At 36.2% G+C, this 17,307-nt stretch overlaps 1 protein-coding gene across 1 annotated transcript; it reads left to right on the plus strand.

Annotated features, from left to right (window-relative positions):
* Positions 1-1,006: 1,006 nt before the first annotated feature.
* On the plus strand, positions 1,007-17,132 carry cdh15 (cadherin 15, type 1, M-cadherin (myotubule)). The gene is made up of 14 exons (XM_043245622.1): positions 1,007-1,179; positions 7,789-7,953; positions 8,172-8,327; positions 8,595-8,739; positions 10,073-10,254; positions 10,353-10,481; positions 10,579-10,758; positions 11,127-11,365; positions 12,192-12,334; positions 12,469-12,702; positions 13,332-13,571; positions 13,679-13,821; positions 14,270-14,464; positions 14,951-17,132. Exons 1-14 carry the CDS (start codon positions 1,132-1,134, stop codon positions 15,149-15,151), a joined length of 2,400 nt encoding a protein of 799 aa, XP_043101557.1. The 5' UTR covers positions 1,007-1,131; the 3' UTR covers positions 15,152-17,132.
* The last annotated feature ends 175 nt before the right edge of the window (positions 17,133-17,307 follow it).

The following is a 17,307-nucleotide window of genomic DNA, read 5'->3' on the forward strand; positions in this document are numbered from 1 at the left end:
GCAAAGAAATGACGTTTAGAAAAAAAAACACAATTTATAATCACAATGATAAAATAATATGATCTGAGTTTTCCCATGTTACTTAATATATTTCTTTAGGCATGCCATTCTCCTCAATGTGGTTAATATAATATCTTTGTTAATATCTTCATAAACAAAAGCAAAAAATGTTATAATATAACATTTGAATTTTTACCTACAATAAATTAATGTTATGTACTAACAAACAAGGAAACAAATAAATAAACAATAATTAAATGAATAAATAAAGTTTTTTCAATTTATTCTGAATTGGATGTGGATTATTTCCGCATGGAAATTATTTTTAAAAAAAAATGTACTTATTATTTGCTCTTACCCAAACTGAATGAAGGTTTAAAATGGAAATGATCATTTTCAAATAGTCAAACATAAAAGGTCTTTTAAATAAAGGACAAATGCCATTTTTCCAATCCAGGTACACTCTTAAAAATAAAAGTTCCAAAAAGGATTTTCACAATTTTTCTTTCATAGCATGAAGATCGTTTAAAATATTTAAAGAATCTTTTTCTCCTATAAAGAACCTTCTATGCATTAAAAAAAAAGTTCCATACATTTTGGTTCTTTATGAAACCATTGATGCCGATATAAACCTTTAATTTAAGAGTCTAGTTATTACAGAATGCCTTGACACAGATGAACTTAAACACAGACATGTATATATATATATATATATATATATATATATATATATATATATATATATATATACATTTAAGTAAAAAGTCATAGGAAAATGTTTATTATTTGAGCACTGATTCTCTGTTTAGGATGGATGTTACGCGTCCTCCTTCAGTGTTCTGTTCTCTGTCTTCACTTCATTGGAGGTATATAACAGTCACTGAATGGGTCGTGGATTTTGGAAACCTAGAAGTTGTGGGGTGTGTCCATGCCATGGGAGAGTGTTGTGGGGGCTGGGTTCAGGCGGCCCGGCACACATGTGCTGTCACTCAACCACAGACTGAGAGACGAGGAACAAGGGCTTCTAGTAGCCGGAGACGCCCGTGTCCCTGCCTCATTGCAAATTTTGCTCGTCCGCTGTTGTCCGAGTCTCCGGTGTTGTATCATTTGGCAGCGGTTTATCGAGGGCTGATGAAGGCTGTGGCGGTCCTGGGAGCGCTGCTGGCCGTGGCGTGTCAGGTAAGTGTATTCTGAGGATCACTTCCGTTTCACTGTAAAATATCTCAGTGTTAATCTACATGACAGAATCCCTCGAGCTTACTATTTTTCACACTGTAAAAAAAAAAAAAAAAATTTAATTGTGAAAAAATAAAAAATAAAACAAGCATACTCGGGGCACATTTTAAAAGAAAATATTAATTACATTTTTCTACTTTAAAATGTTACATTTAGTTTGCATGTAGGCATTAATATTTACATGTTAATTTAATAATACGCAATTATTCATTATGTTATATCTGCATTTTACTTTTATGTTTATAAACGTTAACTGTCATATCGTCACGTACTAAATCTCAATGACCACTTTTGTGAATCAAACTTGATATCTTTCCTAATCTACGTTTGCTGTAGATTGTCAACATGGCCTTTGCTAATTATAGTATGACTTTCTCAACGCAATCAAATACTAGAAACCTCAACAAATGTGAAGAAGAACAAATTTGCAATGGAAAGCGTGTATTGTGTATTGCTATTATTTTTTAGCAACGCCACGTAATTTGATTGGCGTTAGTTTATCTTGTTGGCTAAAGATTCGGTGTTTAAGAAGTGGTTACAGTGTTGACCTTGGGGCACATCTGCTAAAATCATCTTTAGCGGTATAGTGTTTGGTAATTGATTGTTAACTTTGCCTTCAACCGGCTGAACTCACCAGCCGTCAGATGTATTATATTGTTGGTGGAAATGAATGATCTAAACACGCGTCATTTCTGATGAATTAAACGATGACGGATAGTGAATAATAAGGAGAGAAGTACAGCTGGTTTTACCCTCGTGTGACGTTACGTTTCGAGGCCTCCTTTGGTCTGTCGCTAATGTAATCGTGAAGACAACGAATGAGAATGCAAACAAAGTCACGCTGCCTAAATATTCGGCACAATCAACTGATCAGGATTGTTTAGATTTTCAATGGGCTACAGATTCTAAAGTGAGAGATTTGTCCCGTAGTTGCCCTCATCGGTAAGCTTTCATCACGCTATACATAAACAGGAGAAAGCTTGCTAGTGGCCGCCATGTTATTTATGAGCGGTTCGAGAACAATTGCTTCAAAGTTGCTTAGGCTTCGCGTTTGAAGATGCTTTTTAGCAATGAGCAACTCATTCATAACCCAGTCTGTTTTCAGATGTTTTATTTAAGGCTCAAAAGTTCTTTAGGAGAAATTAAACGGACAATATATTCAAATCTTGCCACACCTTAAAACATTAAGTCTTCCGAAGAAATGTTACCGGGATATTACATTAAGGAGACAAAATCTTTGAGATCTGATTAGCATTGTTTTCTATTGGTGTAATTCTGTGATAAACAATTCTACCGTATGTACATTTAATGTGTTTCCTCTCCTCAACTGATGTAACAATACAGAGAGAGTGTGCAATGCATTACGTATCATGGGGTAAGGAAATATGCCAGTGCACGCTAATACCGGAGTTGCAAGTTTCCTCCAAATCGCTGATAACTCGATAGTTTTCTTTAATTCTGTTTAGCAGTGCTGGTGATGTGTGGCTTTTTATGGCTCTGGACACATTTCATTTGTTAAAATTCTCTGGTGATCAGACAGGGAGTGTTAGGAATTCCCACAGCTCATGTCCCGGGAGAGGCTTATGTCTCACGGAGAGTATAGTGGGGTGCATTGATATTCACATGCCTCCGGTGGTGTGGTCTTGATATGACAGTGAACAGCTGTTACCAGATGCAGACTCAACCCCATTTGTCTTACATGGTAATCTTAGCTGCGGAAATAGGAGGCCTGTCCTCCCAGGCCGTGCAATGAGCGAAAAATTTGTTAATAATGCAGCCAGTGTTGGGTTCATGCGCCAGTCCAGCTGGTGATAGTCAGTCTAACTGGCAACTTTGGGTTTCTCTTAGTCACAGACATTCTGCTGTTAATAATATTGACGTCTACTGTTGCGCCTTGCTTGTTCACCTTAATTAGGAAACGAAGATGAGACAGCGTTAATTGAACATTATAGCGTTACAGCCTGTTTAAATTAGCCTGGTTATGAAGGTTCGGTTACTGACATGATCCTGGCTGACAGCAGGGTCAGTTCTTAGAAAGAAATAAAGAAAGAAAGTGTAGGCTAATTTATTGTATTGAATATAGCACCTAATTTAACAAACTTAAGTACACTAAGTAGTACACATTTATCTTGCTTTCAAGAAGTGCACTTGCAGAGTTCTTGACGTCTATTTTAACTGTAGGGTGTTAACATTACTTTTAAAATAATTGTTGTACAGCTGTACAATGACAATAAAAAAAATCGAATCTATTCAATTCCACTCTGAATAAATAAACACCGTTATTACAACTATGCAAGTACACGTTACTTAAACGCATGTCAAGTTTCTATACAAATGACATTAAAGTGTATTTTAGTTTCGAAAAAAAGAAAGGGGTGACCTTGGGCGCGAGGCACTTACTGGACTTGGAATGACATGACAGAACGTGACCACCTGTGTGACCCTCCAACCTCTCGTCCGGCCCTGCATTCTGTCATGCCATCCTGTCTCTGAGACACACGGGATCACACGTCCACATACCAGTTAGACAAACAAAATGCCAAATTTGGGATCTAATCATACCATTCATCCAACAATTATGAGGTTTATATATATAGAGTATATATATATATATAGGCACGCTGGCCTTTTACACACAAAGCTCATTTTAGTTTTATATATATACTCATTTATTTATCTTAAAATTGCATAATGCATTTTACTCAACTGTTTAGAGATTCGTGAAAATAACTCAAAAAGCACTAAAACAAGTTCAAAACTCTGTTGGACACACATGCTTAGGCCTAATGTGTTCCACACGCACCTAGTTTGTTCTCCTCCTCAGAAATGTAGCATATCTCATTCTGTTAGTCACGCCTGCGACCATCAAGTGCCATGGTCCGGACCAGCTGACCCTGCCATATGTCGGCTTTAGGAATGCCTTACTCCGGTAAAAGTAGAGCTAAACTGAGTTAAATGTGACCCAGAGAGCAACAACTGTGGATTTTTTTTCTTCAGGGAACTAAAGGCCCCAATAATGATTCTGATTACACTTTTTTAGACATTCACAAAGCTATTGACCGAGCCTAGGTTATGTTTTGGTGGATTACTGAACGAGAGGTTGGGGGTTGGCACCTGGCGTCTCTGGGGGTATTAGTGTTTGGTTCAGACAGTAGGGTATTTTCAGCCCTGACAGCTTAGTGCTTCCCTTGAGCAAATGTTTTCACATACAGCTCACATTGCTCAGGAGACATAATGGAGATCTCACTGATGTCTCATTCAAGTATTTCTCCCAAATTTGTATATATATATTTTTTTTTCAATCCTTATGAGAAGCAAAAATGAACAAATTTGAGTTATTATTAAAGTAAAACTTTAGCATTTTGGCAAATCTGAACCGATTTGTAAACGTCGTTGAGATTTTAAGGAGAAATGTGAAATTGCTAAGGCCTTTTCTCTGAAGAGAAAGCTGTGTTCATTTACTCTCATTTAATTTCATCTCATCGCTTTTCTCTGTAGGAGAAGCTCAGATAAGAATTCGCAGACTAAAAAGCAATCACGCGTGTCCTAAATGAGGCGAGGAAGTGCATAAGCAGACCCTGGGTAAATGATAAGAGAAGTAACCAAACGTGCGGCTCTGTTAAAGGCATCAAGAGACCTCCTGTAAATGCCACCCGGAATGCTGACTTCCCACAAACTCACACTTTGATCTCGGGGACTGAACTCAACTGAAACCCGAACATCCAACTCGCCGTGCGTCCAGATTTCTGCCGGTTGATATTATGTTAGAATAGAAATTGCGACGATTAAATACATACACAAATACTGGAAATGCAACTAGCTGAAGTGACCACTCCTGTTTAGGTATTAATGCAGATAGTCTCAAAATAGTAAAAAAAAAAAAATCAGTTAGATTGAACAATGCAGAACTTAAACTGAACTTAATTCACATAACATGCCTTTCGATGTAAACGTACTGCGTTCGGATTGCTAAATGTTGAAATAGTCCAAAAAATGTGCCTGTTGTTTGGGAACTGAGTAAACACCTTAGATTGAGTGTAATGTAGTACTAGACTAGCAGAATGGAGAATTCAGTCTGCTCTAAGATTAGTGTGCTCTAGCAGGGTCCGTGCATGCTTGTGATGTCCAGCATTCTGCACGGGCTGCTCAGAGCCATGCCTTCAGGAAACGGCTCTACCGCTGCGTCCATGAGGAAATCAAAGGACTATGACAGCCATCGCTGCTATTTAAGATTTCTATAAGGTGATCAGTTATTACACTCTCACAAATAAAGGTACAAAAGGTACAATTTTATACCTATTAGATTTAATATTTAAGTACTAATATGTACTTTAAAGGTACCAATGGACCAAATGGACCTTTCAGATACAAACATGTACCCTTTGAGAAGGGACTGCCCCAGTGACAACCTTTGTACCTTTATTTCAGAGAGTGCATTGCATTCTTAAGTGAGGTATTTCTAGTCTTTTGTTCCACCAATTTGAACACTTACAGAGCACCAAATGCACAAAAAACGATTGCCTTTGGCCAAATAAATAATAAGAAAATAGTTAAATGTGAAAAAGTACACTGTAACAATAAAATATAAAATAAAAAAAGAGTACTTTTGAAAAGAATATATCTCAAAAGAATATACTGAAGAGCAAACTTGTATGTAATATGTAATTGCAATTAAATGGAAATATATTGTAATTTAACTATATATGCAATTTTTATGCAATTACTTGAACTTAAGATCACTTGACCCAATTAAATATCTTCATATTATTATATGTAATGTCATAATTATATTGCATTTGAAATAGGGTTAAACTGACAATAATTTATATAAACTATAGTGAAATACCTTAATATAATTTCTACTGGAACTTTGGTATTATTTTATTATATATTTGGCATGAAATTACAATTTAGTAGACTTTTATAATGTACACATATGTAAAAATATTAAATTTCATACATTATTCAACATTGAATACACTGAATCAAATTATAATTAATTCATATCAAAAAAAATATTAAGACATGATTAATTATCTGCTTTGCATGAAACCTTTTGACATTTTATAATGTCCTTATTTTTTAAAAGTGTCTTTAAAAAAAGTGTGTTAAACTAAAGTTGCATTATGTGAAAGTGCACTTTTTTAAAAATACACTTTTATGGTTTGAAGTACAAGTGAGCATTTAAACGCACTGCTTTTTCACAAGAGCATCCTAAATATAGCAAAACAAAGCAAAATGGACGTAGTATTAATAGAAGTATTTATGGCCGGTAAATTTCAATTTACTCACCAGTAACAGGTGTGGCAAACAGTTAATTTTAGATCCTGATGGTGCAGCAATTTGTCACTCAAAACACAATGTTACTTCTCCCTGAATTTATCTTTGGCAAATGACTACAGTTACCATAGTTCTTGCAATTTCATAAATCAGGCTTGGTCCATAGTGAGAATTTTTCCCTATTCGACGCACATTGTGTCGGTGTATGTGAGAATTCTAGCACCGTGTGTGGAATTTTGTCACTAAAGCACGTTTAGCAGCTGACCTCTGACCTCAGTCAGGTGCAGGCAAAAGAGAGTGTGTTTGAGAGTGACAGGCCATGGGTGGCGAAAACTGAGCCTGTTTCCCTGCTAAACAGCTGCATGAGTGTGTGTGTGTGTGTGTGCGTGCAGGGAGTGCTGTATGAGCCCTTTATTTTGGCTGAACATATCAGTGCAGCCCTTAGACCTCAATATATGATTGTGTTCGTTTCTGAAAGAAAAAAGAAAGTTAGGTTCACTCCACAGGCCTTCAAAGCACACTGGATTCCACATTAGAGACGCCGTGAAAGATAGCAGCTCCACACACTTTGTAAAAGCGCTTTAAAATGAAAGTGGTTACCAAGATTTCCTGCGATAGGCCCCTAGAGGTTTGTGGTAGAAATGCAGGTTTGTGAGACTGAAAGTGCCAACACTTTCTTAAAAGTATGCAAATTATTCCATTGGAATGAATTGATCAAAAGTAATGTTTTAAGGCACTTGACTGCATGTTATTTACAATTCCCTGAAAATGTATTATTTATATATTTGCAATAAGTTGAACTTAAAAGTGCTTTTTTGACCCACTCAATCTGTATATTTAATTTCATAATTCTATTGTCTTTAAAACATGGCTAAAGTTTACTGCAGAATGGACTGACAAGCATTTATGGTCAACTAAAGTATATTTTAAGTGCAAGTGCCTTTTATTTTATTAATATTATATTTGTCTGCAAGTACATTTTTGCAGAAATATTACATATGCTAAATCTAAAGTGGATCAGAAGTGATAAATGCTAAAATAAATCAAATTACAATGCATAATTTAATGATTAAACTATACATTCATGTATAACTGTATAAAAGGCTTGCAAAATACTAAAGTCGGAATATAAGAGGTATTTCTGAGTCCTCAATGAAGTAAGAATTTGCAGTTTAGTGACATTAGTGGCACAGAAATGATTCAGATGCAGAACGACTGTGGTGGATGCGTGCATCCAGGTTCTAACTGCTCCGTGTGTTTTTTTTGTTGCAGGTCAGCAGCGGTAGTCAGGTAACGCAGAGCGATCTGAACCCAGCTGCGCTGTACCCATGGAGACACAGGAGTGCAGGTCCACAGGTCAGGGTCAAGAGAGACTGGATCATTCCACCAATCAGAGTCTCGGAAAACAGCAAGCAGGTCCCTGAAGATCTGGTCCAGGTAAACACCCAGCCCACCGTTAGCTAGTTGCTCAACATAGATCTAAAAAAGCTCACTAAAGTATACTAATTTAAATAGGTAATGTATTTTTACGAACATAAACATCCAATGACATGATTTATACTTACTATACTGGTTTATGACAACTTATTTTTTTAGTCAGTAGATATAAGCTGCTTGCCATACGGCTGTAACACGTTCCATGTCCACTCTCACAGATCAAATCGGACAAGATTTTCACCGGGGAGGTGATATACATGCTGGAGGGACCCGGGGTTGACCAGGACCCCAAAGGCCTCTTTGAAATTGATGAAAAAACAGGATGGATCAAAAGCAAAATGCCACTAGACAGGGAAAAACATAAGAGTTTTAAGGTAAACATGTTTGTTGGTATTGTTTTCTTATAATGAAGTCACGTACAGAGTATAAAAGTCTGACCCCTTCGCTGAAAATAGCTTCTATTGCATAGAACAATGTCCATTATTTGATCATTAAATATTTTTTACTCATATTATTTTTCACAATTTTGATACTGTCACAGTATTGTCTCAATCCTACTGTAGAGCTCTCAGAGATTTTAAGCTGAATTCATCGTAATTATGTGATGTATCTGAATAACCTATTATGTATTATGTCCTCAGCTTAAAGCTTTTGCACTTTCCCCAAGTGGAGAGAGACTAGAAAGTCCCACCACCATTGAAATCTACGTTTTAGATCAGAACGACCACAGGCCTGAATTTACCCAGAAAGAGTTTGTTGGCACTATCCCGGAATTCTCTGTTCCAGGTAAGATAAGCATGGACAACAGCATTTTAAACATCATTTAAGAAATAAAATAAATTCTTCATATGCAAAAAGAAAACGCTGAATAGTTCATCCAAACAGGAAAATTATATCATTAGATATATCAGATCATTTCCTTTTTGGATCTTGGCATTCAGGGTCCACTTCCATTGGATGGCAATTCTGTTAAACATCTTCTTTCATATTCTGCAAAAATATAGATTTTTGAGTGAATTACGCAAGCTGGTCTCATAAAAATATGTTTTAAAGAGAATGTCCACTGATTGGCACTAAAACACAGGTTCAATACATTTTTATTAAAGGAACACTGCGCTTTTTTTGGAAATAGGCTCATTCTCCAACTCCCCTAGAGATTTACTGTTTTGGAGTCTGTTCTGCTGATCTCCAGGTCTGGCGATAGCACTTTTAGCATAGCTTAGCATTGACTAGTTATATCATGCAAGAAGAAAATGAAAATGCCGGAATGAGAGTATAGTTTCTAATCATATCAGCCTAAAAAAACTTTTAATTTTACTCCATTTCCTTATTACACAATATTACTACAGAAGAGTCGAGTTTTAAATATTGAAACTGTTGCTACTGGTCTAATTGGATTCAATGATCTATGCTAAGCTATGCTAAAAGTGCTATCGTTAGACACGGAGATCAGCTGAATAGATTCCAAAACTCAACTTATTAACTCTGGGGGAGTTGGAGAATGAGCCTGTTTCCAAAAAAGTGGAGTGGAGCTGATATAGATATTGAATTATATCCATGGACTGTTGCTAAATGTTAATGCTCTATCATGTTGGAAATATGCCCTACACCAAAACCAACCCTGAACCTGCCCAATAGTGTTAATGAATGCAAAACTCTCATACATATCATATCATGCATATTTCAACTTCTTTTTACAAAGATTTTAACTGTTTTTTTTTAACCGTAGTTACACGTGATTCAAAATGGAGCTCCTTGCCTCTCAAGTACATCTCTGTACTCTGTGAGCTACCGAACAAACCTACGTCTATAAAAACCCATGTATATGAAGCTGGATATGTGTGATATTCTTCAAGTAATTGTGCGAAAATTCAGCTTTAGTAATCGAAACACTAAATTTGTGTGAAGTGTTGGAGTTTTAATACCGTAGCATTCGTTGAAAATGAAACTGCAGTGATATGTACTTGTTGGTACATATTCCGTGTCTCTGTAAAAAGTGCACCATGGTACGTTTATGACATGACACCTAGTAGGAACTATGCCTTTATGTCAGGTGGTCAGATTACAAATGCGTGAAATATAAGTATCATAACCGTGTTGTGTGATTCTCTATCATCAGGAACTTCAGTGATGCAGGTTACAGCCATAGATTCTGATGATCCAATGACAGAAAACGCGGCTCTGAGCTACTCCATCACTGGACAAGAGAGTATCCCTCCTCACGGCATCAACAAGACCATGTTTGGCATTAACAACAAAACTGGAGTCATCTACACTCGAGATGTGGGACTAGACAGAGATGTGGGTTATATTGTGTCTCAGAAATAAGCAGCATACACAGAAATATTGATTTCAAATCTGAATAAAGAAAGCATTAACATGCCCTAATGTGTTGTCAGGTGGTGCAGTCCTTCAGGCTGACTCTGCAGGTGGCTGACATGTCTGGAATGGGCCTAACCTCCTCCGGCCGTGCCATCATTCACATCTCTGACATTAACAACCACGCTCCGAAATTCCATCCTACAGTGGTATGCAACAACAAAAAAACAATCGAAAACATGCACGGTCTTTGATGTTCACCCCATCGTTGTTGTCTGAGCTTTTGATCCAATTCTGTGTTTGCAGTACAATATGTATGCAATGGAGAACAAGTACATTACGGAGTTGGGAAGGGTCAATGCGACAGATAAGGACCAGAAAGGTGGAGATAACTGGAAGATTAAGTATACCATTGTGAATCCTTCAGGGCACTTTGCCATCCGCACAGACCCAGTTTCAAACCAAGGCATCCTTTCTGTGGTTAAGGTGAGATTACTTCAGAAAATGTGATAAAAATACGACTGCAGTCATGGGACTAAAATCAGATACCGGCCAATTTCATCTAGCGACCGGAACAAAAGCAATTGTCAGCTAAACTCTGGCAATGGATAATGTACATTAATGTACAATATACACAAATAATAAATGGTTTTTTAAAAAAAACCTTGTAAACATGTAACTACTACTAATAAATAAATAAATGCAATCTGAGCTAAATCAAAACTTAAGGATTTGAGATCCCATTTAAAGAGGTTCCGTGATCAAATTCTCATTAACCATAACTGAAGAAACTGTGATTATTTCCTATTATTTGCACACTAGATTTCAAATGCAATGTCTCTACTTTCTTGCAGCCATTAGACTATGAATCCCAGGCAGAGTATCAGCTGTTTGTCAAAGCAGAGAATGAAGTCAGGCTTAAAGCCCCATACGAACAAATACACAGTGCTACAGTCACCATCAGAGTGATGAATGAGAACGAGGCCCCAATCTTCTATAAAAACCCCATTAAAGTGACTGTTGCAGAGTCCGTTGTTCCTGGTACTGTCCTGGTCTCAGATATTGCTCATGATCCAGATAATGCAAAGCTAAGGTGAGACTAATCTGTACTTTTGTTGGTTCTGGAATGGCATTGTTATCAAGCAACCATGTGCAAAATCACTGATCTTATACTATCCATAAAAAATGATTGATTGATTAATGAAATTCTTCAATCAATTAGATTTTATTTGATTGGTAGATTAATAAGGTACACTGATTCAGGAACATGAATCTGTACACATAAGTGTAAAAAGTGCACTTTTTAATCATGTCAAATTAAAAGTACATTTTAAATCACTGATTTATTAGTCTTTTGTTATGCTTTAACGAAATACATTTATTTTTATGTTAACGAACAAACCAAAGCACATGTAAAATACTTTTAGAAATTAACTGTAGTGTGCTTTGATATTATTAAAATGAATATGTTCATATATTTTAAATACAAAAGTGCAATTAAAAATGCATTTACATGAATGGGATATAATCTTCATTAAAAAATACATTTAAGTATATTTTAGGGTACATTAAATGTACATAAAATGTATTCGAATATGCATAAAAATGTGTTTTTATATTATAATATATTCATATTACATTTAGAATTTGCTCGTATATTACTGTTAATTACCAAGAAATAGCAAGTAATATGCTAAATCAAAGAAAGCTCTCTTAAGTTGAACAAACTCATTTAATATACATTTTAAATCTTATCTTAAAAAAAAAACCAAAAAACACTTAAATATATTACAGTATATTAATTCTGTAATTTTTGTTCTTTTTCACATGGGAAAGCTTACATACATTAATCCTCATGCACTGTATGTTCTTAGTCTTATGTGAAATAACCTACTTAGGATTATGATTTTTTTGTCAAGGTTTGAAATCATTCATGACCCTGAGAGTTGGCTTGCCATTAACCACGCAACAGGACAAATCACAGCCAGGAGATCCTTTAACATCCGGTCTCCCCACGTCAGAAACAACATTTACTCTGCTACTGTAAAAGTCATAGATCAGGGTGAGCACCTCAGACCTGAAGAGCAAAGTAATAACAGCAGAATATAATATGTGATACAGTACCAGCACAAAATGACCACTGTGCCATTGTTTGAACAAAACTGGTAATCATTTAAATGATAACTCTCTCTTCAGATGCTGATGGCATCTCTACGACAGCTACACTGGAGGTCAGTCTCTGGGAGACCAATGATTACCCACCAGTGCTCATACCCTTGAGTGGGACGGTGTGCAGCGATCGGGACAGAGATAAATTGGGCCTTCTGCTTAGTGCTGTGGATGAAGATATGTCCCCTCAAGCTGACCCCTTCACTTTTTACATTGCCGATCAAAATGTGGCTGCCAACTGGACAATTATATCTCTTAACGGTAAAACATACCTTTCATTTTTATATCTTCGTACCCTGCTGAAAACCCATGCTGGTCCTTGTCTTGATCTGTGTGCTGGTTTGCTGCAGGTTACTTGGTGCACTAGCATAACCGTAGTGAGCTGGACCACAGCATGGTCTCAGGAACTAAATCAAAATTTAGATTAATCAACCAAATAAGTCTTCTAGAGGATAATCAAGCTAGTTAAAGGAAGAGTTCACCTAAAATGAAAATGACCCCATATTTTTACTCACCCCAGAGTCATACTAGTTGCATACGACTTTCTTTTTTCAGACAAACACAGTCAGAGTTTTTTTTTTTTTTTTTTACTTATCCTGGCTCTTCCAAGCTTGGTGATGCTCGTGGATAGCGGCCATTATTTTGAAGCTCAGTAAGTCAGATATATGTATGGGTATTATGTTATTTCGTTTTATTTGTGCGGCCAAAAGTATTCTCGTAGCATCGCAAAGCTAACGTTGAGCCACAGATGTCACACGGACCGTTTAACCCTTTAATAGACAGTGTGTTGAAACAAGGTTAGAACTGGGATCTGGAGAGTAGGTAGACCTTCAGCAGCAGTACATTGATTTCTAACCTTGTTTTTGTTTCTGTCTCTTTACATATACTAGAAACCCATGCGGTTCTCCAACCACTGATCGACATCGAAAAAGGGGAATTCTCTATTCCTGTGATCGTATCAGATTCTGGCTCCCCTTCCCTTTCCTCGAATGCCGTGGTCAACGTGACTGTGTGTCCCTGTGACAGTTTCGGCGACTGCAGGATCTACACCGCAGCCATCTTTGGAACCAAAATGGGAATAAGCGTCATCGCCCTCATGATTATTATGGGATGCATCACTCTTATGTTATGTAAGTCAAAACCATATTCATGCGCACGTGCATACATTGTAGTACATTACTGGTAGACATACTTGAAATTTGTTCTAATAAAGCTTTTTTTGTGATGTTGTTTTCAGTTCTGATTGCTCTTGCTGTGGCGGTGAAGGGCTGCACAAGGCAGAACAGAAAAGGAGGAGGTCTGCTGGTCGGAGCGTCTGATGATGACATCCGAGACAATGTCTTTCACTATGACGAGCAAGGAGGAGGAGAAGAGGACGAAGTAAGAGCGATGGCACAAATTGAATACATTTTACATGCAGATATAGTGTATTCCGAACTAGTAACTTTTATATTATGCAAAGACCATGCAACCAAGCAGTTGTGGAGAGCACTTACAATTTGCAAATTCTTAGGGCTATATACTGTAGAATGCTCATATTGCATGTGTCATTATACTCTAAAGACATTTTACACATATGTGTGGTGAGCTCTTATGCAGTAAGCATCGGAATTCCATTCATCGTGGGATGAGCATCGAACATAGCTCCCGTCTGAGTCAAAGAGTTTGATTTATCGTGGGGATTTTCCCTATCCTACAGCAGCATGATGGACGGATGCATAGGGTTTCCCGTTCCACACTAAATGCTTGCAAAATCCTTGCGTTTTCATTGTTCTCGTTCAGTCGTTTAAATGAAAGTTTAAAAAAAAAAGCTGTTTCTCTTCTATAGGATGCATTTAATATTGACTTTCTGAGGAACCCAAGTGATATGGTCCCTGCCCCAGCCTCATTTTTCCCACAAGACTGCAGCCTGCCCAGGGGAAAACAACCTTTAAGGAAAGATGCACCCCATAACCTACCTTCTCCTAGATATCCACGCAAACCCCCTGGTGACCCGACTGATATAGAAGACTTCATCAATGTTGTAAGTCTTTTTATTATATATATATATATATATATATATATATATATATATATATATATATATATATATATATATATATATATATATATATAAGAATTAGGAATAATTCAAAAATATTTTTGGGATTTCCTTAGCATTTACTTTGAAAAGGTTAGTTGAATGTACCAAGGTGCTTACCACACCAGACATTGAGAGACCACGGCAAGCATATTCCAGTATATTTAATAAAAAGTAATACTTGTAAAATATTAGTTATATTTATCATTACTGCTCCTTAAGTGCTATTTTAATAAGTTTGGAATTGATATTTTAAAATTGAACAGCTAAATTAGCCAATTCTGGTCTCGTTTTCAGAAAAAAAGACCCTTAAAATGTAATCAATGTACACATATTCTCTGATATTCTAATTTTAAAAAAAACATGCTGCTTTGCAATTACCAATAAAAATCAAATGCACTTTTTACCCTAATTTTTTCCCCTGAACAGGGCCTGGACGCGGCTGACAATGATCCGAACGTCCCACCATATGATACAGCTCTGATCTATGACTACGAGGGCGATGGGTCGGTGGCAGGCAGCCTTAGCTCTATCGCTTCTGTGGGCTCAGACGGTGACCAGGACTATGACTACCTCAATGACTGGGGACCACGGTTTAAAAAACTGGCTAACATGTACGACCCACGTTAGGCCCCAGACCGATGTTCGGATACCCTCGTACACGCACATTCTTCAAAACCCCATGCAAATCAAATGTTCCATTTTCAATATGAGAGAGTGCACATGATGTATGAATGGTTTGCATTATTGATACCGTAGATAACTGGAGGTCTCTACCTATTCCCCGGTGATCAGTGTAAAGGTCACGAGTGTCAAAAAAAGAGACTGCCCACCCTGTCTTTTTCCTTTCCTTCATGGATCAGTGAACTATTTCAACATGCTGATGTGACAGGTGCTTACTGTGGGCCAGTGTGCCAATGGCACCAATTGGAGGGAGGAACCGTGTGTTAGTGCATACCGATTAGATATGGTGCAAAAAGAGATGCCTTGTTCATAAATCACGCGTCATGTTCTAGGGAGACTATTTTAGCTGATGACCAACACAGAGGTTTGCTGAGCACGTGGGGTACACGGGAAGAACAATTTAAAAAGAAAGAAATTGATATTCATAATTTGTCTATTTACTTATAACCATCATTCTAAACCCATATGGCTTTCTTTTATTCTATCGAAAAAGAAGGATCATTTATAGGGATGCACCGAAATTTCGGCCGCTGAAAATTATCGGCTAAAAATGGCATTTCTGTTTTACGGCTGAAATATGTTATATAGCCTAATATTATATATAGCCCGCCCGCCCTTGTTACTGCACGGTTTGACGCTGCGTTTAATGAAGGTGCTTCTTCTCATATAGTAGCCCACCGTTCATGTTCTCTCAAATAACAAGGCTCAAAAAGCACTCAAATAATTTTTACGTATACTTCCTGTTTGCAATAGCGCTACTGTGCTGTAACACGCTATCTTCTTGTGACACAGTGCTCTGCTCACGTCCTCTGAGAATAATAGCTTTGTACATTATACATTAACAATTAAAAGAAAAAAAAGTTATATTTGATACTGTTGCATGGAAATAAATAAAAATGATGTATTGCTATTTAATATTAGGGTAACACTTCACAATAAGGTTCTGAAGTTTCAGTTAACATTGAGCAATAGTTTATTCATTCATTTATAAATCAGTCTTAGTTCATGTTAACTGGAGTAGCTGATTCATGTGAACTCATGAACCCCATTGTAAAGCGTAACCATTATTAATATAAATCCTGCCCAGCTGTTTTTACTTTCAGCAAAAGTGTGGTCATTTTATAGTCTTGCGTTTCGTTTATATAATTAAAATTGTGTTTAATTAAAAAAAGTATTTTATTTAAAAGCCTAAATATTCATAAAATAATAAATCATCTCTACAAAACATTTTTGGTTTCAGTTTTCGGCCAATTACATCAAGAATTTTCCGCCAGAATTAGCATTTTGGTGCATCCCTAATATTTTATATGTTGGTAACCTTCAGAGCTGCTCTTTTTTTCTATTACAATAAATGAAAAGTTTATATATATAATAGTACCACTAAAGTGAAAGCACCAATGAGACATTTTCAATGTTATGATTTGAATGCTGGTGTACGGTAGTCAGTGGATATAAAGAGAAAGTGGGGAAAAAAAACAACAACTTATTTGTTACTAAATGGTATGTAAATATCCCTCATGAAAATAGCAGCTCCAAAATGACATATTCTTGTTTATTTCAATGGAAGAAAGTTGTATTTCTTTAAAAAAATGCATTAACTGTTCAATATCTATTTTTATTGATCGATAAAATGATTTTTTTTTTAACTTGAGGTTTTTGGAGCAGTTCTTCTTATTCTTTTTATACATGATTAGTATCTTGCGTAATATTTGAGCTTGTAATACTAGTTTTGCTTGCCTGCAGTTAAACAAACGCATTTAATATTAAGGAATAATTCAAATTTTCATATGCAGCATATTAATAGTTTGCCAAATAAAAGATGCTTTAAATGTATATATTTTAGCTTTCCGCTCAAAAACAAGTTTTTCCTTATCACATAAAGCCTATTGTAATAATTTTGGTAGTTTCGGTGTTTCTCGATTTTGTTTTTAATATTTATTTCATAATAAAATTTGAAATATTTTTGTTGTTATCTTTTTTTTTTTTGTTATGAATTAATACCAGTCTGTATTTTTAGTAAAGAGAGATGGTTATTTAGTTTGGTAAGGCTGGCCATTTAAAAAAAAAAAAAAAAAAAAAAAAAAAAAAAAAAGGTTCATGAA

This window comes from Puntigrus tetrazona, chromosome 7 (genome assembly GCF_018831695.1).
Source record: "Puntigrus tetrazona isolate hp1 chromosome 7, ASM1883169v1, whole genome shotgun sequence".
Classification (NCBI taxonomy): Eukaryota; Metazoa; Chordata; class Actinopteri; order Cypriniformes; family Cyprinidae; genus Puntigrus; species Puntigrus tetrazona.